This window comes from Bos javanicus, chromosome 18 (assembly GCF_032452875.1).
Source record: "Bos javanicus breed banteng chromosome 18, ARS-OSU_banteng_1.0, whole genome shotgun sequence".
NCBI lineage: Eukaryota > Metazoa > Chordata > Mammalia > Artiodactyla > Bovidae > Bos > Bos javanicus.
This window is the reverse complement of record NC_083885.1, coordinates 8178380-8202411: the sequence shown is the minus strand read 5'-3', so window position 1 is coordinate 8202411 and position 24032 is coordinate 8178380. Positions and strand designations below refer to the sequence as shown.

The window sequence follows — 24032 nt, the reverse complement described above, 5'->3', positions numbered from 1 at the left end:
TGTAGGATGTGAACATATTACTGCAAGAAAAACACTGTTGGGTGGTTATAATAAAACAGGTGAGAGGAGCAAAGTGAGGGCGATTGGACCGATGCTGCAACTCCACCTCACATGTATGGCAGCCCATCAGATGATTCAAGAATCTCCAATACCACGTTTATTGAGTGTCTGATACAAGCCAGGGTGAGGCCAGAAGCTAGGACCCAAAGCTGAGCTGGAACTAGCCCTGAAGGAGCTTCAGTTCACAGTCACAATCCAAGAGACAGGCATGGGACCACAGACTGAGGAGTCCAACTCAGATCGGGAGACATGAGAAGGCCTTCTCTTGGCGGTGATCATTAAGCTGAGTTTTGAAGAAGCCAAATTAACTGGATAAATGTGAGAAGGGAAGTTTTAGGCAAAAGGAAAAGTATGAAAGCACAGAGCTGAGACAATGATACCATGCTTTGGAGGGAAGATACCACCCAGTGGGACTCAGGTGAAGCACCTGGGTTGAACCGTAGCAGAAAGAGTACACATAGGTCATATCACAAAAGGCCGTATCTGCTAAATTAAGGAGTTTAAACTTTCTCCTAAAAGCTATCAAAAGCATCAAGGTCTGCTCTGCACTTGAGAAACATTTTTCTCTGGCTTTCCTATGAGTTACCAAGACTTCTGAAGTCACTAAATAAATATCCGGTATGCATTAGACATAAATAGGTAAGTTCAGTGGAACAATTTGAAAGCAAAACTAAATGAAGCTAAGACATGCCTTTGAAAGCACAGAGAGAGAGCTGCAGAAGCCACACAAAGCCATCCACATGTACCTTTTAAACTCATCGTGGTAGAACTCCGACTTGCAAGTCACCATCTCGCCCCCCTGGATGTCCTCGCGACTTCTGACACCCCCGAACACGTACAGTTCCATGGCAACTCCACAGGCCACCGCGCCAAACCTGAAAGGCACACCACGCACACACACTGAGCACTGGGTTCATCGATGTATCTCAGGACTCGACTCCCTAATTCCTCTTTTGCTTGTCTTAGCTCTGTGACATTCAGTGTTTCACAAATACATGAGTCTTCCTTTTTCAGGGTGTGGATTATTCATCTAGCGTTATATGAACCAAATGGCAAGTCAAATAAAAGGTCCATTTAGGAGAAGGGAGAAGCGAGAGCTGGGCGAAGGGGGCTCTCCAGCCCGCCCCGCTCTCTCACCTCCTCTCTTTCAGGGGACAGATGGCGGTCCACTGCTGGGTCCGGGGGTCATAGCACTCCACAGACTCGAAGAGCTTCCCGTAGGATCCTCCGCCCATGGCATAGATTTTCTTCTTCATAGCTGCATAGCAGCCAATCTGGAAGGAGGAAGCAACAGTGGGGGAGGCGACGTTTATCATTAAAAGTTGGCTGAGTCAACACCAGCTTGGCTGGAACCCTGAGAGATGTTTGGAAAAGGGTCTGACGGAGGCTGGCTTTCAAAAATGGGACAAGCATGGGTAATACATATACTGTCCTCAGGGAAGGATCAGCTCCACCTGACACTGCTCCACTAAGCGAGATAAGCACACAGCCTTGCTTTTAAAGGAGCTTTCCAAGCTCTCTTCTTTCACCACTATTTGAAGAGTCCAAGATGCCGAGTCCACAGAGCAAGATGTCACTCAACTCTTGCCCCAAATTAAGTCAGCTGGAAGGGCACACACAGTGAGTGATCATATTACCAGTGAGTCCCAGTACCTAGGTGTGAAATACCCAGGGCACTAAAAAGGCTCTGGCCTGATGATGAAATGCCCGTCTCCACCAGGGAACAGAAATACAGACCAAGTCCTGAACAGGTAATGGAGAGCCCTTAGTTTTCATTCTTCTCAGAACCAATGGCAGTTCTTTACCTCTGGATCAATGGATTAATGCTTCCGCCCAAGTGTGCATGACGATTAAGAAAACAGGTTTGGGAGATCTGGTTCCTGCCTAGGTTAGTGCCGTCACGGAGCAGGTGTGGGCCGCAGGCACAAGAGCGCTGCCCAGAGCCCAGCGCCCCCGTGAACTCTCTCACAGCTCCCCAGCTTGGCATGTGCCTGGCAATGGTGAAGGCAAGAAGCTACCAGCAAAGGCAGACTTGCGTACTGTTAGCGCTTTAACACTATCAATCGCGTCAAAAGGCACCGTGGGAATGAAGACACAGTACCTTTCAAAGCCCGTGTGTGAGTCTCATCACGAGGTATATTTCTCACCTTTCTAACCATGGTCAGATCAGGTTGCTTTGTCCAGGTTTTAGAATAAATATCGTAACATTCCATGGAAATTAGCTCTTTTTCTCCATCTTCTCCTCCTAGAACGTACAGCATGCCATCTATCTCCACAATTCCAAAATTATGTCTTGCCTGAAAAAACATGAAAGAGCTTTGTAGACAAAAGGCCAACTCTCATACTGAAAGCTGATAATCATATATTTAATACAAATGACAGGTTTTCATTACATTCCTGCAAAGAAATACAAGACTCAGAACTGTGTCTCTCAAACAGTTCTGCTTTCCCCAGAAGCTCACTCTTCTATCACAAGAGACAGAGAACCCAAGTCCAGGAATTTCCCGGAACAAGGGATTTCACACGAGGTGGATTCACAGGTAAAATCCTTACCTTTCGCTCAAGTCAGCTCATCACAAGAAAAAGAACGATTACCGCCTGGTTCCATAAAATGATTTTTGTTCAGCATGGGTAGCAGTGGCTCCCAGCTGACGTGTGAAATTGTGTAAGAGCCCCAGCAACAGGCCTGCCCGTGGTCGTGGTGGGGTGGTGCGTACGGGCCTGCACGAAGGCTGCCCGCAGTGTGACACTCACCCACTCACAGCACTGACCACGCAGACAGAAGCCCTGCCATCCAAAAGTCTGAGAGAACAATTTAGAAAGGCCTAGTGTGTGAGGAGGGGCGATGTGGTATGAAGAAAGAAAGCAAGGGAGGCAAAAAGGGAGCTCAGGGCCGGGGGGAGGCCTTGCTAAGAAGGAGGCGGGCAGCGTGCCCCGCGGGCACCTGGCAAAGGACTGAAGCAAGTGTGTTCCCAGGAGGTGGGGTGGAGGGCACAGGCATGCCAGGCAGGGGTCTTGGTGGGGCCGCTGTCTCTGTCATTTCACTCAAAGGCAGAAGCAAACGAAAGTGCTAATGGGGGTAAAAAGAAACATCAAACAAAAAAGGCAACGCTTTATTTACCTCATTCATTGGTGGCAAAGCGGTCCACATATTTGCATCTGGGTCGTACTTTTCTCCTGAGCTCAGGGTCTGCTTGTTTTCATCTTGGCCTCCAAATACAAATAAAAACCCTTCTGAAAAAATCAAAGGAGACACACAAGAAAGTTGAAGCGTAAGTTTTCAATACCCATTCCCAAGCAAATGCAAATGCCGTGAGGGCAGAGAGAGTACGTGGAGGCACCTTTTTGATGACAAGGGATTTGAGATGTTTGTCACACTTCACTCAATCCTTGATGACACAGTTAATCTGTCAGTCACTCCGACCATTTCACTTCACTCAGAATCTCTGAGCAGATTCCCACTTCTCTATGGCTTAAAAGGGAAACTGACACCACCCATCCAGTCATCAAATGACTCTTAAGTTATTTCAGTTTGTCTGTTCCATTCCCCAGCCCATATTTTAAAATAAAATAGTTTTCTTAAAGAAGAAACAGCCAAAGGGACACTGGTAAAACTGAAGGGAAATGTAGGCTGGAGAGGTTACCATGCATGGAAACCATTTTGCTCTGAGGATATTAGCAATGTGGGAAAAACGCAAGCTTTCTCTTAATGGCTTTGAGGGCATGAAGAAAACAGAAATCTAAATCCCAGGCCCACAGAGAGTGTGGTTTCTGGCAGGAAAGCTTCTTTGAAGTTCTAACCCTCAGGAGGAAGGCCAACCAGAATGAGAAGCCAAATTTAAATATCCTTGCTTATCTAGGAAATCTCAAAATTTGAATTTGATTTACAGTAATTACAAATTAGTGTTTTTAGGCAATTGGCAGAAACAAATGCAAAACTTCTATGTAAGACAGTACCTTTATCTAAGTTTTAGAATCTAATATTCTAAGATTTTAAATCATTAAAGTTTTCCTACAAATAATTTTTAATAAAATGATCAGCACCCAGCCAAGAAACTCAGGTATATAAAGGAACTAGACTCTATGAAGATGAAGCAGTAGAAACAGACAATAGGAAGTAATCTAGAAAAAGACTGCGAATTTCAAATATTAGAGTAATAAAAGAGATGATAAAACAAAAATGCTCACTATGTTATTTAAAGATAGCTCTATACGAAGGGATGGACATAGCAGGTTTGAAAAAAAGAAAATTCTAGAGGGGAAAAAAAGATGAAATAGATTGAATAAAATATTCAATGGATGGGTTCAATGGCAGATTCATCCCAAAGAAAACAAAAAGAAGGCAGAAGGCAGGGGATGGAGTACAAAGGTCTAGCCATGCTTAATCTGACTTCCAAAAGCAGAGGGACAGGGGAGAATAAGCAAGGACAACATTTGAAGACATAAATAAAAATTTTCCAGATTTGATGAAAGGCCAACCTTCAGAGTCAAGATGCCCAACAATCCCCAAATATGGTAAAATTTTAAATAAAATGTTCACCTAATACTGAAATGACAGGGAAAAAAGAAAAAAAAGAAAACTTAAATACAGTCCAGAGAAAAGACAGAGTTTTATATCTGACAACTGACTTAACAACTAGGAATAACAGAGGTCAGAAGAAAAATATCTTCAGTGTGCTGAACAATAATAGAGGCCAACCTAAAATTCTATACCCAGTAAAAACATCCTTTAAGGATGAAGGCAAAATAATGACATCTTTAGACAAATCTTAGACTTTGCCGTCATTAGACCCATGTTAAGTTCAGAAGGATGAACTTCAGAGAGAAGGAAAATGATCCCAGATGGCAAGTTTGAGGAGTAAGAGGGAAAAAACAAAGAAGTTGGTAAATATGTGGATAAATCTAAATGAATACTACCTATAGGTGTGTATATAACATACATTAACAAAACACATATACATGTAAATATTTATTTGTAACTAACCACGTATTTTAATACTGTACAACTGTGGAACATGAAAAATAGAGTATAAATGTACTGAGTAACTCTAGACTTTGTTAACAATACAGGATGAGGACGCTGATGTGACTTTCAAAGGGACAGAGACATAGAATATAACCTCTAATCTGGTAGAGGGAAAAAACTGAATGACAAAAAAAGTCGGTCAAGTTTTTTTGAAAAAAAGGCAGGAAAAGAAGAAACATGGAATAGGCTGGACACATAGGAACTACTCAATCATTTCACAACTTTGGTCAACATGATTGGAAACAATTCCTCTCCTTACTGCTTCAAGTTTCTGAAACAACCACCCCTCTAGGAAACCTGAAAGTTAGTGATACAGGAACCTTTGTGGTAGGTGTGCATGTGCGAAAATTATGAACAACTATACACATTATGGGGGGAAAATTTAAGGAAGGTATGTCTGAGAAAAAGAACGAGAAATCAGACCCACATTCTGTTGCCTACACCACTCCATTCAGCTGACTACCGTTGATGAAAACATCGATAATCGTGGAACCTACAGTTTCATTTTCAGTCCACAGCTTTAGCCATGCCTACGGTACAGTACAGTGTGGAAGAGCTTAAAAATGTTATCGTAATGTTAGTGGGCAAACAGAGACTACGAAAGAAGAGTTCCAGGAAGACTGCGGACAATAGTTTTTACGAAGTGAAACGGCACCTGCGGGATGAAGCCAGCAAGGTAGTGAGAACTTCCAATAAGGCTCCAAACTAAAACATACTTTCTGTAGTAAAGTAACTTCAAGCCAGAACTAATTTAGGTAATATTTTCTCAAGTCTCCTATGAAATGCCTGCTCTTACATGACACTCTTACTTTGGGTGTGTGTTACATGCTGTAACTCTACCCTGCCGGGCTCTCCAAGATGGGGCACTAGCATGGCTCAAGGAGATCTGCATCTCAGATGTGATCGTCCGGGCAGTGGGCGGTACGGGTCACTCAGCTCTGCTCTTCCAGCAGTTAAGTCATCCAATAAAAATGCTCCGCTACTGACATCGTAAAAACAGCTACATATTTAAGACTTGGGAACAGTAAGGACTGGTCAGAAGACACTCTTCTTACCACAGTCTTGAAAGCTAGAGCCACGCTGAACATGTCCCCATAGAGGGGCAATATCTTTAAGAGGTTCTGCGTCATCCTGCACAGCACTGAAATCATGTCTCCCTTGATCTTGTGTTTAAGTGAAGCAGATGAGGGCACGGTACCTGCTGAGAGGACCCCGTGGTTGATTCTGGGCATGCTTAGAGGGGCCAGTTCGATCCACAGCTGCCGATTGGGGTCGTAAAGGGGGCACATACATCGCATCGCTGCCGTTGGCTTCCGCGAACTAAGGGGAGGCAGATGATCAGTTAGCAGTTAATATGTTTATATTCTGCTTAGAAAAACCACGGCGAGTTTTACTGCTCTCAAGAATGTTTCAAACATTAAAAAAAAAAGATCGATTGCTATTTAGGCTTTAGATACTGAGAACTGTCCTGAGTTCTTGTGCACCTGGAAATCTCTCTTCCCTTACTTAGACCACAGCTCACGGCCATGCTTACACTCTCTCCTCTCCACCCACGGTCACGATGCACTCCGAGTAGCCGCGGGGCTTGAAGCTGGCCAGCATGGCCTCCCCCTGCTGTGGCTGGCTGAGGGGGATGTTGCTGCACTCCTTGACGATCTCGCGGACCAACGGCTCATTGAGCATCTGCTCCCGTAAGTAGCTCGAGTCCAACCCTGAAACCCACAGCGCTGACATGACATCCTTCATGTGGACCTGCAGAGTAGGGTGGAGAGCACGGGCAGGAGAAAGGGAGAGTGTGCATTTAGAAGGCACATTTTCCGACTCATAGAAAACTACAAATGTTGATGAGTCAGATGATCAACAGGCAAGGAGTAAGGGCCAGTGCTGCTTGAATGTGTGAGGTGGCCCCTTTCCTTTCTACTTCCTCTGGCCTCGATAAACAAAAGTTTAACTTAAAATAGCATCACTTCAGCATCACTTTGCTGGGTCACTGCAAAGTTTCAAGAAGCTTCCATTACACCCTACAGGGTTCCCACGGCAACAGGAAAACCTACAAGAACCCCGCTATGATTTGCTTTATCTCACTAACTTGGATGTGCTATGAGTTATACCCCATTTATACAAATATTGGTTACAGAAAGAGCTTGACACAATATGTCAACTAGATAATGAAAATGTACCAACATCAAAATTATAAGAAAAATCTGAAAAAGCCCAAGTTCCAAAGACAAAAATCGTGACAACTGTGTAATCATTTCTTCAGGAATTACTACTAAAAATGATCTAACATGTATAATATAAATTACATGCTTTTCATACTCAATCATTAAATTTGAACCAAATGACTACAGCACTGTGCATATGTTAAGGCGACTAGTTTTTCTGGGCTTTGGAACCGTCATTTTAAGGTCCACTTGTCTATACCCTGAGTAGTAAAGGCCAGCAGTCCTTACAGCGTCAAGCTGGGATTAACCAAAGAATGAGGAACTGCCTTTTCTTTCCCGGCAGCCACTCCACCTTTGACACCCTCATCACTTTAAGGCAAGAAGAGGGTCACAGAGAAGCTGCTTCAGTGGTGCTGTCAAGTTGGAAACTCTTCTCTCCTCTTTCCTAAGCTGCCCCACCACCAACGTGGAAAACAACACTAACTGTGCCACCTGAGCCGAGGCTAGGAGTGCGGTTTCCCAGTGGACACAGCTTATGGGCCTACAGAATTAAAAAATTACAAGCTGATCGTTAACATGTAAATCAAGGATTACTAAGAACAATTAAAAACGCACTTATGCATTTTGAAAGCCTGTCTGTAATGTAATATATTTATTTTGGAGCTAGCCTCTAGGACATACACATGAGATTCAAAGCCCTGTGATGTCAAGGCTAAAGCACCCTCCCTAATGACCTCAAACCTGATATCCTCTAACACATTTCCCATTAAAAACAACATTCGAAGGATGTCAAGTCACTTTTAAGTGTTAATATTTTCATTGCTATATGATGAATTACACTCACTCTGGTAGACGGATCTGAAAAAAACCAACTGCTTTAGAGAGCCTATGGGAAGATGTATAACAGGTCATAGTTTAGATCACAACTCTGTAAGTTTTTCAAGTTGGAGGAGAAAGATAAAACATGTAAAACTGGGGTGAAGAACAGACAAATACGAATAAGTGGAATGTCAAAGTCAGAGCATGCTATAAGGTACCTTTCTTATTTCCGTATCGTGCGCTATCCATCGGATGACCGCTTCAAACACATATTTTTCGTTGCCGACGTTTAACTTCTCGAGAGAGATCACCTCCTTCAGCTTCTGCGGACTCAGCTCGAGGAACTCCTCGGTGCTGCTGACGTCCCGGAAGTGGGTCTCCAGGTACTCGGTGGCCAGGTAATGCACGTGGTGCAGGCAGTAGTGCAGTGCGAAGTCGCGGATGCCGATGCAGTTCTCGGCGGCGATGCAGCCCTCCAGGAACTCGCAGCACAGCGCCTTGAGGTCCGTCAGCAGCAGCAGGTCCGCCGCCTGCACCACGTCCTGGATGGTGTCCTCGTTCAGCCGGATCTGGAAGGACCGTCGCGGACAGTTTGTATCTGGGCGTGTACATCTAGAACCCACACCACTAATCTAGCAGGCCAAACCACGGGAGCTCCACTTTTGCAGGTCAAAGGCGACTGAGGATTGGCAGATTTCACTCGGTTCAACTTTGCTTTTAAGAGCAGACAGTGGGCCCCAAGGTACCTGGGGACGACACAGACCGTGCGTGGCTGGTCAGCTTCTCCCAGTTTTTCCCTCGCTTTACCCACATGAGCCACCACAGCCCTTCTGAGTGAACTGTCCACGGTGCTCATGCTTAACTTGGAGGAAAACCTTAAATGACTGAAATGCTTATCAGGAAGTCGCAAGTTCTGCAATTCTATGGTAAACGGAAAGGGATTTCTATAAATGCGAGCTCTTCAACTAATGAAAATCTTTCCTCCAAATAAATTAGGATCCCTCCTCTTTCCACACGGTATTCGAAAGATACCATGTGCCCCTGAAGAGAGGGAGAGCCACGCTGCCTGAGGCGCTGCCTTCGGGACACCAAGCACACCGTACTCGGTGCGAAGGATACCATTTGCTCTCAAAGCTACCTTCTGGAATAAATCCCCCCAAAGTTCCACTGCGAACATTTGCTTTTCCTTAATCTTCATTGTCTGATTGATGCTTCCTCCTCTACCCCCTTCAGTTTTTCTATGCCATGGCGAGGCAACATAAAGACACAGGCCCCTAAAATACTGCCATGATCACAAACGGCCCACACTCGCCCACGGCATGGGTGCTTATCCTCCACAAGGAAACGTGGAGGCGGGATCTCACAGCCAAGTGCAGCAAGAAACATTTTACCACGATTTGAGATGCACATGTCTGGCACCACAGGTAAGTAAGATCTCCAAGTTTCAAATGCAAGCCTGAACATGAATACGCTCTAACTGGCTTCTAACCTGTCATAACTGTCGCTGAATTGATTTTACAAGCTAGCTAAGAGTTGGGTCCTATGTCTGGTTTTTTGATACCTCAGAGCATCGCCAGTATTTTAAGGGCTGTCCCCAAACTGATTTGAGTGCATTTATTTTAAATAATCATATACATAACCTTACTTCCACACACTCACCACCTAGTGTTTAGAGAAACAAGAAAGTGGTAACATTGTGAAATGAAACAGAAAGCTTCAAAGAGGATGATGGTCACCGAGTGTGATTCTGGACAGAATGAACGCTGAGAGAAAAGTAAGGAGTGTACTCAGAATACTTATGCAGGAGACAGAGCCTTTACAGATGGAAAATCAGAAGAATGAGAAGGAAGGAGAGAGAGAGAGAGCAGGACACGCGCCCTCAAGAGGAGCAGAGAGAAAACGCACTCTCGCATAACCAGGCACAAAGTACATCAGCATCCTCCTAATTCAAACCCAGATCGTTAAGTCTTCATGCTACCCTTTAAACCACATGAATAGCGGGGTACGGGGCGACAGAGGAGGGCAAAGAAAAGTAAAGGATCCCTAGCCACTGACCACTTCCTTCCTTGGGTTTCATGAAATTCCCAGAAATGTAAGTGGGTACAGAGAGTAAAGGGTACAGAGAGAGCAGGAAAGAATGAGGGGGACAGGACCGAGGCACTGAGAACAACGCAGGCGCCCGTCACCTGAGTCTTGAAGTCTTTACCTCTAGAGAATAATCCCCACCGCCCACTGAGGCTCCCGGGTCCATGCCATGGAGACAGAACGAGTTCCCTGAGGGTGTGGGTCCAGGGCAAGACTGGAATGGAGGTTTAAACACCAGCAGTGAGGGGGCATCCCACATGTACACGTCTCAGACTGGACGGTGGTGCTCAGGACGGGAGAAACAAAGCCTGGATCTGGGTAAATCAGCCTGCTTTCAAGGGCAGACCCCGGAAGAAAGCGCTCGGGTGCCGCGTGTGGCAGGAGATGCAAGTCAAGCCCGCAGTGACGGAAGATGGAGGGGACGGGGCTGCTCGGCCTCACCCTGAGCCTGAGGGTCTACTCAGTCCTCCTTCCTCTGGGTCTCAGCATACCTGCCCACTGAAGATGTAATCCAGGATCTCTCTCATAACCATTACCGATATCCCTTCAAGTTCAATCTTATAGGTTGATCCATCATCTTTTGGAGGATTATAGTTTAACTTTGTCCTAAGAAAGGGAAAAAAATGTAAAATTTCTATGAAAGAACAGAAATAGCTAGAAATATTTATGCACTAAATACTCTACAAAGTATATGATACTTATCGATATATGAATCCCATCTAGAACATTTGGCTTATTAACTTTGGAGCAACATATGTTCTATGACTTTCAACTGCAAAGTACTTGTTCAAGGGTTCAGTGCTTCCTCTTAAAAGACGAGTGAAACAGACAACCAAAGCACTGAGGGCGTGTGAGTAAGGGTCTCTATTTCACCTGGGGAACCCAGGCCCTTTAGGCTTATTTTTCCCTATTTAATTATCCAGCTATTTTCAATGATGTAACAAGGACCCCACACATCCACCACACAAAACAAAAGCTAGGAGCTCAACAATAACCTGCTTCTAACCAAATCATCCTCCCCATCGGTTCATTCCCCTCCTTCCTCATCTGAAGTAACTATTAAACCAAATCCTGTATTCAAGTTTTCCGTTTAAAGTTTTCGATTTTATAAAAGTGTTTCATGCTGTCTGTAATCTTCTGGGGCCGTTTTCATTTACTATTATATTGCTGAGTCATTCATCTTGCTGAGTATCACACTTTTTTTTGGCTGTATAATAGCCCCCTTTCCAGTGGATGGGCCCCTGGGCTGTGGCTCCGGGTTTGGCGTACTGTGAACAGTACTGCGAGGCATTCTTGTGCATGTCTCCTTTTGTAATATGCTGAAGAATTTCTCTTGGGTTTATCCCTGGGGGTAGAATTAAGCTAAATTCTTTTCCAAAGTATGAGCTAATACTCAATTTATTCTGCCCAGTAGCTGGAGCAGTTTTCGGCCTCATCTGGTGTGGGTAAGGGGACTGTGCGGACCCGCAAATTCTACGACACTCGTCTCTGTCCCACTTCCTACTCCTGCCCGTCGATGAGTGAAGTGTGGTCTCTGGTGTGGTTGTGACCCGTCTTCCCTCACTACCCAGGTGCTGAACATCTCTTCACAGGTCCGTGGCCACACGTGGCTCCTCTTTCATGAAATACACGTTCAAGTGTCATTTTTAATTGAGTTCACTGCCCTTCTCATAATGAGGTGCAGGCCTTCTTTAGTAAACTCTTAGTAAACCTTGGCAGACTTGATACTTTTTTTTTTTCCCTACGGTGATGAACAAGTTGAAGAATAATTTTTCACAGTCAGTGCTTTCTGGGTCTTGTTTAAGAACAGGTCCTTTACCCAAGGTCTAAAAGATGCTCCTAATTTAGCAGCGAGGGACGTGAAGACACACTTAAGCCACACTTAGGAACCTGCCCAAAGGCTTGGAGTCGGCAGGATGAGGCAGCCGTGGAAGGAGGGTGAAGGACGAATTAAGTGCAGAACAACAGATGGACAGAGTCTTAGCAAACAGGTGAGTTCCCAGATGCTTGCTCCACGTAGGTAACGACTCCCCTGCCCTGCTGAGGAAGGCTGCCCAGCTCCAGTGGAAGACGGCTGATGTACTCTGAAAGGTGTGCAATGGAGAGTAGTTTAACCAGTCAAAATGCCGACCAAATATCAGGAATGAATAGATATTTTCATCTATACAAAGTCTCAAAACAAATGATCTTCCATGCAACACTTCTCAGAATGCTGTTCCATAAACTGCCCCAGAAAACATCCAGAAAGAGGGAAGATTTTGAACAAAAAAAGACATGATCCAACACAGGAAAGCAGGGAAGGGAATGGTGGAGGGATGACCCTAAGGATAACAGCCCTGCACCAGCAGGAGGAAGCTGGTTCACTCTGGGCCAACAGGAGGCCGTGGGAGGCCTTCAGGCAGGCGGAATCGATGGAATATATACCGCATCTGAAGGCAGAGAGAGGATATTTAGACAACTCTGCCTCCCCCCTACATTCCCTATCTGCGGTTCCTGCCTCTGTAGTTTCCCCTGAACTAATAATTTTACACAAAGGCAAGTCTTTTCTGCTCGCTGCACTCTAGGTGTATCTATACAAGTGACACTTTTATTACAAGTGAAGAAAAAATTTTTCAGTCAATTCTCAATCAAGAGAGACAGCGGAAGTGCTAAGAATCACACTGAAATCACTAATATTGGGCTCTACAATCTACTGTACGCAGACGCGTCCTCAGGGAATGTTTCACTGAGGATGGTGTCAGTATTTCTAAGTCGCCGTGCTGGCCATTACCATATCGCCTCTTTGGCGCCGAGTCCACCCTTCTTGCAGGCTCCATGAAAACCGATCTGAGCCTTCTGAGGGGTGAACTGGCAGGGTGCAAAGCGGAGGGTGCGAAGCGGAGGGTGCTGGGGAGACACCGCAGGGGGAGGCTCTGCCGCCTGGCCCTGGTCCCGCAGCCGGGCAGGCTCCTGGGGCTACGGCTGCCCGTGCGGCCCGGCAGCTTGCCCTGACACTCCTGGAGGCAGTTTTGCAGTAAACTGTCTCTGCTGAGACTCCTCCCTGTGAGCAGCGTTCCCCGGCAGCACAGTGGACAGACTTCTGGCGTGTTCCAGAGGGCTGACTTCAAGCAAATTCCACCAGTGTGGCTTCTCTGCCACGCGTTGATCTGTCCTGGCCGATCAACTCTGCATCTCAGCTGCTCCTTACGTCGGCTACGCCTTGAATTTGTAGAGTTTCCTCTTTGTGGCCAATCCCTCATTACTCTATAATCTCTTATAGTTAAATATTCTTTAAACTTTTGTTGCTCAGATTACTCTGTGGCGTCTTAATCCTGACTAGATGCAGTCTTGAACATATTTAAAGGCACTAGCTGCAAAATGTGTTCACACAGAGGAGCGCCACCTAGAATTCGAGTGGTTCCAACCAGAGCTGGCTGTGCTGGCCCACGGGCTGCGGAGAGCGTGGGGGGAGGCGGGCCGGGCTGATGGGGAAAGAGGTTCTGAAGAGGCTGATCAGCGTGCCCCCTTTCTACTTTTCAGCCATGTGACTGGACTTTTTTTTTTAGATGATTATACAGTCATCTCTTGGTGTCCTTGAGGGAATGATTCCAGGACCCACAGAGATACCACAATCTACAGACTCTCAAGTCCCTCAGCCAGCCCCCCACACCTGCATCTACAGGTTCAACCAACCATGGATCATGTACAACTGACCTCTGAACAACATGGGTTTGAACTGCATGAGTTCACTTACATGTAGATTTTCTTCAATTAACCCATGTATCAGTAAACCCATGCAACACTGAAAAAAAAAATCCACATATATGGACCCGCACAGTTCAAACCCACATTGTTCAGGGGTCAACTACTGCTGCGTGTTTTCACAATGAAAAAGAATCGCTTTTAAAGAGTACAGTTTCCTGGGGCTTCCCTGGTGGGTCAGTGGTTAAGAATTTGCCTGTCAAGGCAGGGGACATGGGTTCGATCCCTGGTCAGGGAAGATCCCACATACTGTGAGGGAACTAAGCCTGTGTACCACAGCTACTGAGCCCACACGCCACTTATCGCATCTAGAGAAAGCCCGTGCATAGCAACAAAGACTCACCACAGCAAAAAAATTAAATTACTAAATATATATATGTATTTTTTAAAGGTACAGTTTTATTTCAGCAGCTGGCAGGGTATAGTCAATGGCTAAGTGAACTTGCTCAGTCGTGTCCAACTCTTTTTGACCCCCTGGACTGTAGCCCACCAGGCTCTTCCATCCATGGAATTTTCTAGGCAAGAGTACTGGAGTGGGTTGCCATTTCCTTCTCCAGGGGATCTTCCCGACCCAGGGATCAAACCTGGGTTTCCCGCATTGCAGGCAGATGCTTTACCATCCGAGCCACCAGGGAATCCCAATGGCTAAGAAAACAGAAAAAAAAAAAACTTCCTTAAATATTGACCATTTCAGACGTCTATAAAATCTGACCCTTTTCAGAGTCCGTGAAAACTGAATCACTGTACTATTGAAGTCCTTAAATGTCTGAGGGTCAAATCACAAAACTTTATTTTAATTACAGTTTAAATTCAGATCCAAAATTTCCCACCTTCCTGTCCCTCTTATATTATCATGGCCAGGTGACAACTCACAGACCAACACCAGTCTGCAGGTTCCAGGAGGCTGATGTCCATTTGTCTGTCAGGAATGTAGTCAAAGTTGGCCGTTAGTCCCTTCCATCTGAGACGCTAAAAGTCGCTCAGACCTGTTGTGAAACTGTCTTGCTTCACAGCCCATGACCATTTGCAATGACTTCCTTCTTTCTTCTCTTAGATAGTCACCATCCTTTCTCACCGATAAACCTTATAAACTTGTCTTATTCCTCCTCCTTTTGTCTTCACTTCCCTATCTCCCAACTAAATCTCTACAGTTTTTGTTCCATTGTTTCACGTTTGTTTCCTCCAGTAAGTACCCTCATTTTCCCAATATCTACCAACATATTTCCTCCATACTTTCCCTTTTTTATCTAGAACTTTCTCAATCGTTTCTATCTCCCTTGCCACATATCGCATATAACTGAGAATTCAGTGAACTGGACTGAATGAGTTAATTTTAAAAAAGAAAAGGCTAAGCCAAAGAGCTAATAACTGACGGCTTTGTTTCTATAGTTAGTCCATATATTTGTTGTCGTCGTCTAGTTGCTAAGTCGTGTCCGACTCTTTTGCGACCCATGGACTGTAGCCCATCAGGCTCCTCTGTCCATGGGATTCTCCAGGCAAGAATACTGGAGTGAGTTGCCATTTCCTTCTCCAGGGGATCTTCCCAACCCAGGGATCGAACCCAGGTCTCCTGCATTGGTGGGTGGCTTCTTTACCACCCACCAGGGAAGTCCAGTCCATATATAATAGCAGGTAAATCAACTCCTTTTTTAATTGAAGTACAGTGGATGTACAATGTTATAAGCTACAGGTGCACAATATAGTGACTCACAGTTTTTAAAGGTTACAGTCCATTTACAGTTATTATAAAACACTGGCTATATTCCCTGTGTTGTACAATATATCCTTGTGGATTACTTTACGGATAATGGACTGTACCTATATTGCTGCTCTCCCTCTTCTCTCGTTTTCTGTCTCTGCCCCAGGTTTGGAATCATACGTGAATTCATCCATCGGAAATCACAATATCTTTGCTTTTATTACTATGTGACGTCAACTAACAAACTCTCCCAGAAGCTGCAGTAGTCTTAAAATACCACTTTGAGAGTTTCATAAGACTCTTTACAACAAGGAATAGTGGGGAGTATTCTAAGACGGGGCCTCCGGCATTTAGATATAAACATCCACGCCTGTCACGTTCTTGCCCAGTTTTCTGTTTCCAGGGCAGGGCGCTCCCCCCTCACCATCCCTGCTCTCCCGTTTGTAGAGAGAAGAGGTTAAATGAGGTGACTTGAGAGCTCCCCCATCCCTGAACACTCCTGGGCTGAACTGCTGAAACAGACCCAAGAGTTACTGTGGAGACTCTGCTCTGGAGACGCATCTGTTGAGTCCTAGATGATACAGTCCAGCCAACTCAATCTGTTTCCGAGGATTTACAACATGCCTCCTGTGGGTGACGCGGTATGAGTTCCTTTTCCCTCCAATTACCTACTCTCTGGGCAAGAACATATTTTCTGTTCTATTAAACAGAAGCGAAATAAAATCAGCTTTGCTTTCTTTTGACAACACTGAAAAGAGGTATAATAAGAAAAAACTCATTGCCTAATAAAGAAGCTGGTATTATTCAGTTTTACATCTATGAAAGAGGTCCATGACTTTTAAATAAGTGTTAACAGAGCAAAGTCCTCTGCTGGTTATACACTGTCCTCTTCTAACAGGCTTCCAACGGCTGGGAAAGTTCAGTTGAGCCTAGATGTCCTAACGAGCACCCGGATCATCAGGTCTGGTCCTCCTCCTCAGCGCAGACATTACTGACACTGGGATTTGAGGTGACAGTGACACAGAAGACATCTAAGTGACTTTTCTTCCCCTCAGCTGCAAAGGCTAGTCTCCAATAAGAGCAAAGAAACCTACTCAGACAGGATATACGAGAATGCAATGCTCAGGGAGTCATGCTTCACAGGAACTCCAGGGAGGGCAGTTCACGGGCATTACTCACACTGTTTCCAATGATTCCCGTCAAACCGGGCAGCTCCCAAGAGCAGAGGGCGGCGGGCTCAGCAGTGCGTATGCCCACGGAGGCCTCCCTGATGACGTCTGCACTGCGGGGAGTCTGTCTTACGGACGCGCCCTCTCAAGTCTTCATGAGCTCCTAAAAGCCATACCCAAAATGGCCCTTTTGGGCAGGAATCTCAGGGCAGTGACACTGGTCAGTACGCTACCACGATGGTGGACGCTGATCATCCTGCATCTGCCCAAACCCACAAAATGCACACCAAGGGTGAAGCCTAGTGTCAACCATGGACCCTGGCTGGTGAAGGGGAAGTGGAGGGTCGTCGGTCGTGACCGAGGCTCCCCTCTGGTGGGGGAGGATTTGCACGCGTGCCGGTAGGCGGCTATGGAACCTCTCTCTTCCTCTGTTTTCCTATGAAATTCACTCTAAAAAGAAAGTCTACTTTTCAAATGATTTTTGTTTTTAGTCCCAGTTGACTTCATGATATACGTATGTGCAGGCAATATTTCCATCAACCGACGGCATCCTCTCAGGACAAGGCTTGCTTTTTGGCAGCTGGGAATGCAGGAACCCGTCTATCTCCCAGCTCCCACCTGCTGAGAACTCCATCCACCCAGGGGACATGCATTTGCACAGACGCCTGACACGTGACCACGCGTCCCAGAGGGAGGCCCAAGGAGACCCTGGGGTGCGCAGTGGGATACGAAGCAGGTGCAAAGAACAACCTCTAGGAAACCCCCACATGGCACCTGGACCTACACGGGCCAGCTGATCCCCACAACGCTCCACCTACAGGGCCCTGCAAAGGCAACGGGCAGTGAGGAGAGAAACCAGAGAGAGCTCAGGTCATGGTGTTGTGTGACCCGTCTGGGAACTGCCACCAGCGCAGGGGGTGCCATGAAAAAAACCAGAAATGGGGAGCAGGGTCACATTTCTCTATTACTCTTAAGAATTGAACATGATTACAAGAGTGGGTCCAATGTTATTTCTTTTCCTTTGTTATTTCCTTTAATTTCCTCTAATCATTTCTCTCTGCATCCCAGTCTTTTTTTTTTTTTCCCACTCAGAGAGAGTGTGGTTTTTACTTATTTACCATCAAAACTTTTCCCCTCATATAGATCCTGGCATGACTCATAATTCTAATGGATTTTAAGAGTAGCTCCCCAACCTGCTTCCCGGAGAGCTTTTACAGATAAAGCAGGTCCTAGACCGATGATGTCAGGTCCAAGACAGTGTATATTTTCAAAGTTTCCCAGCTTAGTCTGATGTGTGCCCTCCTGCCTGGAATATTCTGTCTGCCTCCCACTTGCCTGATTAGGGGAAGATTTACTCCTTCACTGACTTTAGGTCTCTGCTCCGGTAACACCCACAAAGAGCGGCCCAGGTACTGTGTTATCTAAAATAACACCCCTTTCCCCTCCCTGCTTTATTTCTCTTCCTAGAATTTGCCACTATCAAATAGATGGTGTTTGTCTCATGCCTATGCCTCTGAAAGCAAGGACTCTGGCTCCCTGCTCTACCCCATCAAGCGTCTGAAGGGGATGTGGGAAACATCAGGGACTTGGTAACAGCACACAGCCAGTGGGTTTCAGCGCTGCAGTGATCAGCTACTGTGCTCGTCTGGGTCCAAAACAAAAGCAGCACCAGTGTTCAGAAACCGGTGTTCTGAACCAGTGTTCAGAAAGCAGACGTGCGTCCAGCCACGCAGCTGGACGCTCCCCTGCACGGCGCCCGCGGGCTGGTCCACACTGGGGGAAGGGGACGCTCTCGCCGGCCTCCGCCCCGGGTGTGCTGCAGTCAGCAATTCAAGAACTGAAAGCTCAAACGTTCCACCACCCAGAGGCCCCCGAGGAAATCATCGGCCTTTGTGCTGAGGCCCAAATGGACACTGGCCGAAGCGGAGGCCTGTCCTCTGTGCATAAGCCCGAATGCCTGCTTCAGTGCCGTCCCCGCACATCTCTGGTGCACCGCGCAGAAAATTAGCAGCTACAGAGTGATGGGCACGTATGAAGCTTAGGAAAGGGTTCCAGAAAACCAAAGGATACTGTTTGGGTGTCTGCCCACCCACCCAGCCCCCAGTAATGAGGCCAAAGCAGAGCCACTTCGTCGCAGAGGATGCCTCCACAGTCTCCACCCGCCCCGACTACCTCCCTGACCCAGAGCCTGCGAGGATTCACAAAAACGCTTTCCATCTTCCTCCTCTTATCACATCATCCGCTCTGAAGACGAAATACAGCGTTTCATATTTAGATCTGCTCTGAGTAACCACATCCAGTGACATCAATATCTGGAAGAAATATGAAAACACAAAATATCTGCCTTCCAGAGCCGTGTGATTTGAACAAAAGAGAAATCTATCTTAGGGAAGATGATGTCTCCTGAAATAAGAGAATGTGGAAAAGTGTGAAGTACCCCTCAAACAGGGACAGCTCAAGGAAACTGCAGAGTGAGAGTCAGGGTGTGAGTCTGGGGGACAGGGAGGGCGGGACGGTGGGTGTACACGACCGTGGGGGACATTAATTATTCCTGCAGAAATGCAGCCATCGCCAGAGGGAAAGATGTACAGACTACAAAAACCAAACCCATAAAAATGGTGACTCTGTTTTGCACGGCATTCAGCACTGGACATGGATTTAAAAACTGGACCTCAACCAGCTGGTGGTCCCCACCCTCGAGAAACTGACCAGCCCCACTTCTAACCACGGTTTAATGTCAGTGAAACGAAATGGTGCCGGCCATTTCTAGGAGTCTTGAGTTTTAAACTTGCTCATCTGAAGCCTCTGGATGAAGTACCCATTACTTTATTCTACAATAAATGCTTTGTCCCAGTCTGCTGAAAGCCTGTTTCTCCCTCTGCTGTTCTTATCGTGGTAATCGTTTGATTTCCTGCCCAGCTGCTTACCCCTAAAATTTAGAAGACTTGACTAATAAAATACAGAAGGAGTGACAGTTACACAGGGTACTTGGATGCTGAAACTAGGGAGGGAAAGTTGGTGGGGAATAGAATGTTCACATAACCTCCAAGTCTTACCCCTTAAGTTACATGTTAATTACAACGAAAGGCGTGAGATTAACCCAGGAGACACCATCTCTAACCATGTGATCAAACCAACACTGACAACGTCGGGACAAGTGGCTATCCCGGGCCCCTGATGCCACGCACCCAGGACGCGCCACTGCCCCTGCGCTGTTCTGGACAAAAACACATAGTAACGTGAGGAAGAACTAAAGAGCCTCTTGATGAAAGTGAAAGAGGAGAGTGAAAAAGCTGGCTTAAAGCTCAACATTCAGAAAACGAAGATCATGGCATCCAGTCCCATCACTTCATGGGAAATAGATGGGGAAACAGTGGACACAGTGGCTGACTTTATTTTGGGGGGCTCCAAAATCACTGCAGATGGTGACTGCAGCCATGAAATTAAAAGACGCTTACTCCTTGGAAGGAAAGTTATGACCAACCTAGATAGCATATTCAAAAGCAGAGACATTACTTTGCCAACAAAGGTTCATCTACTCAAGGCTATGGTTTTTCCTGTGGTCATGTATAGATGTGAGAGTTGGACTGTGAAGAAGGCTGAGCACCGAAGAATTGATGCTTTTGAACTATGGTGTTGGAGAAGACTCTTGAGAGTCCCTTGGACTGCAAGGAGATGCAACCAGTCCATCCTAAAGGAGATCAGTCCTGGGTGTTCACTGGAAGGACTGATGTTGAAGCTGAAACTCCAATACTTTGGCCACCTGATGAGAAGAGCTGACTCATCTGAAAAGACCCTGATGCTGGGAAAGATTGAGGGCAGGAGGAGAAGAGGATGACAGAGGATGAGACGGTTGGAAGGCATCACCGACTCGATGGACATGAGTTTGACTAAATTTTGGGAGTTGGTGATGGACAGGAAGGCCTGGCAGGCTGCAGTCCATGGTGTCGCAAAGAGTCGGACACGACTGAGCGACTGAACTGAACTGAACCTCAAATGAATTTTAAGCAATCAAATAGACCCAAGTTGAAAGACCATGCAGGAGAATCTGCACTTCACCTGGAGGGGAAATGGAGAAACCTCGTTACTTGAAATAATTTTGGACTCACGGGAAAGTTTTAAGTTGTAGGGTTCTTGTATACCCTTCATGGAGCATATCTACCAATGTTAATAAACTTACATGATCTTTAAAAAAAAAAAGATTTTATAAAACAAACTTACGGCTGCTAGTGGGAAGGGATAGTTAGGGAGTTTGGGATGGCCATGGACACTGCTGTGTTTAAATGGATAACGAACAGGGACCTGCTGCACAGCACAGGGAACTCTGCTCAGTGTCACATGGCAGCCTGGATGGGGGCGCTTGGGGGAGAGTGGATACGTGTATATGGATGGCTGAGTCCCTCTGCTGTCATCTGAAACCATCACAACATGTTAGTCAGCTATGCCCCAATACAAAACACTCAAAAGAAAAAAAGTTTTTATTTTTAATTTTTTTAAACTGAAGTAGCATTGATTTACAATGTTGTGTCAGTTTGGGGTGCCCAGCAAAGTGATCCAGTTATTCATACATATATATTTTTTTCAGTCTCTTTTCCTTTACAGGTTGCTGCAAAATACTGAATAGAGTTCTATACTGTGCTATACTGCAGGTCCATATTGTCTGTCTATTTTATATGTAGTAGTGGTATACGCTGATCCCAAATTCTTCAATTTATCCCTTCTCTCCCCTTTGGTAACCATAAGTTTGTTTTCTATTTCTGTGGATCTCTTTCTGTTTTGTAAATAAGTTCATTTATATCCTTATCTTTTAGATTCCACATATAAGCCACATCATTTGACCTTTGTCTTCCTCTAACTCACGTAAACTTAGTACAATGACCAAAGCTAAGAAATAAAGACTGGCACAATACTATTAAGTTCATTCAGATTTAAGCAGCTTTCCCCATAATGTCCTTTCTCTGTTCTGGGACCCAACCCAGGGTTCCAAACTGCACTCAGCTGTTGTGGCCCTAACCTGCGACTCTTCCTCAATCTTTCTTCACCATTCGAGACCTGACACTTTGGTGAACGCTAGTCAATTACTTTGTACAGTGCCCCTGAACTTGCACTGAATTTCTTATGATTAGATGAGGTTGAGCATTTCTGGCAGGGACACTACCAGACTGACACTGTGTCCTTCACATCAGGGAGGACATGATGTCAATGTGTTGTTACTGCTGACCGTAACCATGGCCACTTGGTTAGGTGATGTTTGTTGGGTTTCTCCACTGTAAGTTACCATTTTCCCCTTTGCAATTAATAAATACATTGGGGGAGCTAAGATGAGAATATGCAAATATCCTTTTTCTCCTCAAAGTCTTGCCCACTAATTTTAGTTGCCACTGGTAGCTCTTGCCGGCAACATTAACGTGGTGTTCAACTGACAGTTTCTGATTCTCTTATCCTGCTTCTACATTAACTAATTGAGCTTCTTCTATAAGAAAGGACTGTCTCTTCTCCCCCATTTATTTCTTTATCCATCCTCAGATACATCAGTGTTTCTTTATTCTATGGATTATAATCCAACGTTATTGTTATTCATTTTCTTGCTCAAATTGTTCCAGCTTTGGCCATCAAGACTTCTTTCAGGGCAGCTCCATGTTCCTGCTAAAAGCCTCTATGTTCTTTTGAGCCCCTCCTTACTTGCTGGCACAAATACTTCAGGCACACAGTCTATTTTTCCTGCCCCAGTGCCTGAATCAACCACATCCCCAAAGACACTGGAGTTTCGAACATTATCTAATTACACTCTAGAAACATCACTCTGGCGGCAGCTTTGGGAGACAGGTGGAGCCTGAGCATAGAGGCAGACAGGCCAGCAGGGAGCCTGCCACAACTCAAAAACAGTGGAAGCTCGAACCCATGTGGTGGCGATGGCAGAGAGGAGACGGCTTCCAGAGACTTGAGAGGATGAAATGACAGGTCTTGGCGTTAACGTGACGCTGAAGGGAAAGGGAGGAGGTGGCCTCCCCGAGGACTCCCCCGGGTCCTCCTGGAGAGCCTGGTAGGACAGCAGCCACCACAGCGGACGAAGGACCACCCGCCTGGGGGTAGAGGGAGCAGGCCGGGCTGGGCTTGGGGTGGCTGCGCGCCCGGCCGTCAGATGGACGCGCTTGGGGCTCAGGCCAGAGGAGGAGATGAGACAGCGGAGGGGAGAGGGCAGGGCGAGGACACAGCCGGTGCCGCACCACGTCTGGGGACAGACGGGGGACCAGAAAAGGAGGCTGGGGGAATGGGACAAGAGGTGTCGAGAGCACGGTAAACCAAGGACAACACACACAGCAGACAGGTCGAGGAGGACGGGCACTTAAAAGTTTTCACCCAAGTCAGAAGGAGAAAATGTCATAAGGTATCAGTTATACGTGGACTCTGAAATAGGACACACATGAACCTATCTATGAAACGGAAACAGAGACAGAACCGACTGCTGGTGGCCGAGGGCGGGGCGCCGGCGAGGGTGGAGTGGGCGGCGGGGGCTAGCCGACGGAAGCTCTTATCCGTGGAGTGGGCACACAGCAAGGCCCTACGGGACAGCACGGGGAACTCTACTCACTACTCCATGAGAAACCGCAATGAAAAAGAACGTGTGTATATGTGTAACTGAATCACTCTGCTGTATGGCAGAAATTAACACAACATTGTAAATCAACTCTAAAAAAATTTTGTTTTTACCTGATTTGGCCATTATATTTAGCACTTTTAGAAGAACAGTTTTAATGGAGTGAGAAGACAGGCGCCTACGGGCAGAGGTGAGACCAAGGACGAGATACATACACGCTTCCTTCACAGACTGCCGGCACAAAGTCAAGAAAATCGTGCACTTGTTGGAAGAGGATGCAGAGTGTGTTTGCTTTTATCAGAAGCATTTATTTAACATTTGTGCATTGCCTATGTACTGGGTGCTGGAAAGGACTTAAGCATACTTTTATGTTCAGGAAAAGGAGCCAGAAAGGAATGAAAATTATTACCATTTTTTTTTTAAGAACGAGGAAAAGGATACACTACAGAATGTCCTAGAAGGAAGAGATGAATATGGGGGCAGGGGGACAGAGCCAGGGAAGACTAACCTTGACTGTCAGCCTCTGCTCTCTGAAGACTGGCATGCAAATCATCACACAATATGTAAATAGCACTAAAGACGATCTCCAGAGTCAAAGATTTCATATCCAAATTTTAAAAAGATACTCTAGATCACGGCTGACACACTACAAACCACAGCCTGTTTTTGT

General features: G+C 46.0%; 1 protein-coding gene across 3 annotated transcripts in view; it reads right to left on the bottom strand.

Annotated features, from left to right (window-relative positions):
• Nucleotides 1-24032, bottom strand: part of GAN (gigaxonin) — a 54508-nt gene that overhangs the window by 15320 nt on the left and 15156 nt on the right. For 2 of the 3 annotated variants that reach the window (XR_009730703.1, XM_061386842.1), the window contains exons 2-9: nt 10647-10761; nt 8289-8639; nt 6621-6838; nt 6285-6406; nt 3182-3294; nt 2208-2357; nt 1198-1334; nt 807-935 (exon numbers count right to left, since the gene is read on the bottom strand). Coding sequence is in view for 2 of the 3 variants with exons in the window: in XM_061386842.1 (XP_061242826.1) it covers nt 807-935; nt 1198-1334; nt 2208-2357; nt 3182-3294; nt 6285-6406; nt 6621-6838; nt 8289-8639; nt 10647-10761 (1335 nt within the window). In the remaining variant the exon portion in view is untranslated. The remainder of the gene's footprint in view (nt 1-806; nt 936-1197; nt 1335-2207; nt 2358-3181; nt 3295-6284; nt 6407-6620; nt 6839-8288; nt 8640-10646; nt 10762-24032) is intronic. The other variant, XM_061386843.1, reaches the window with a different exon arrangement.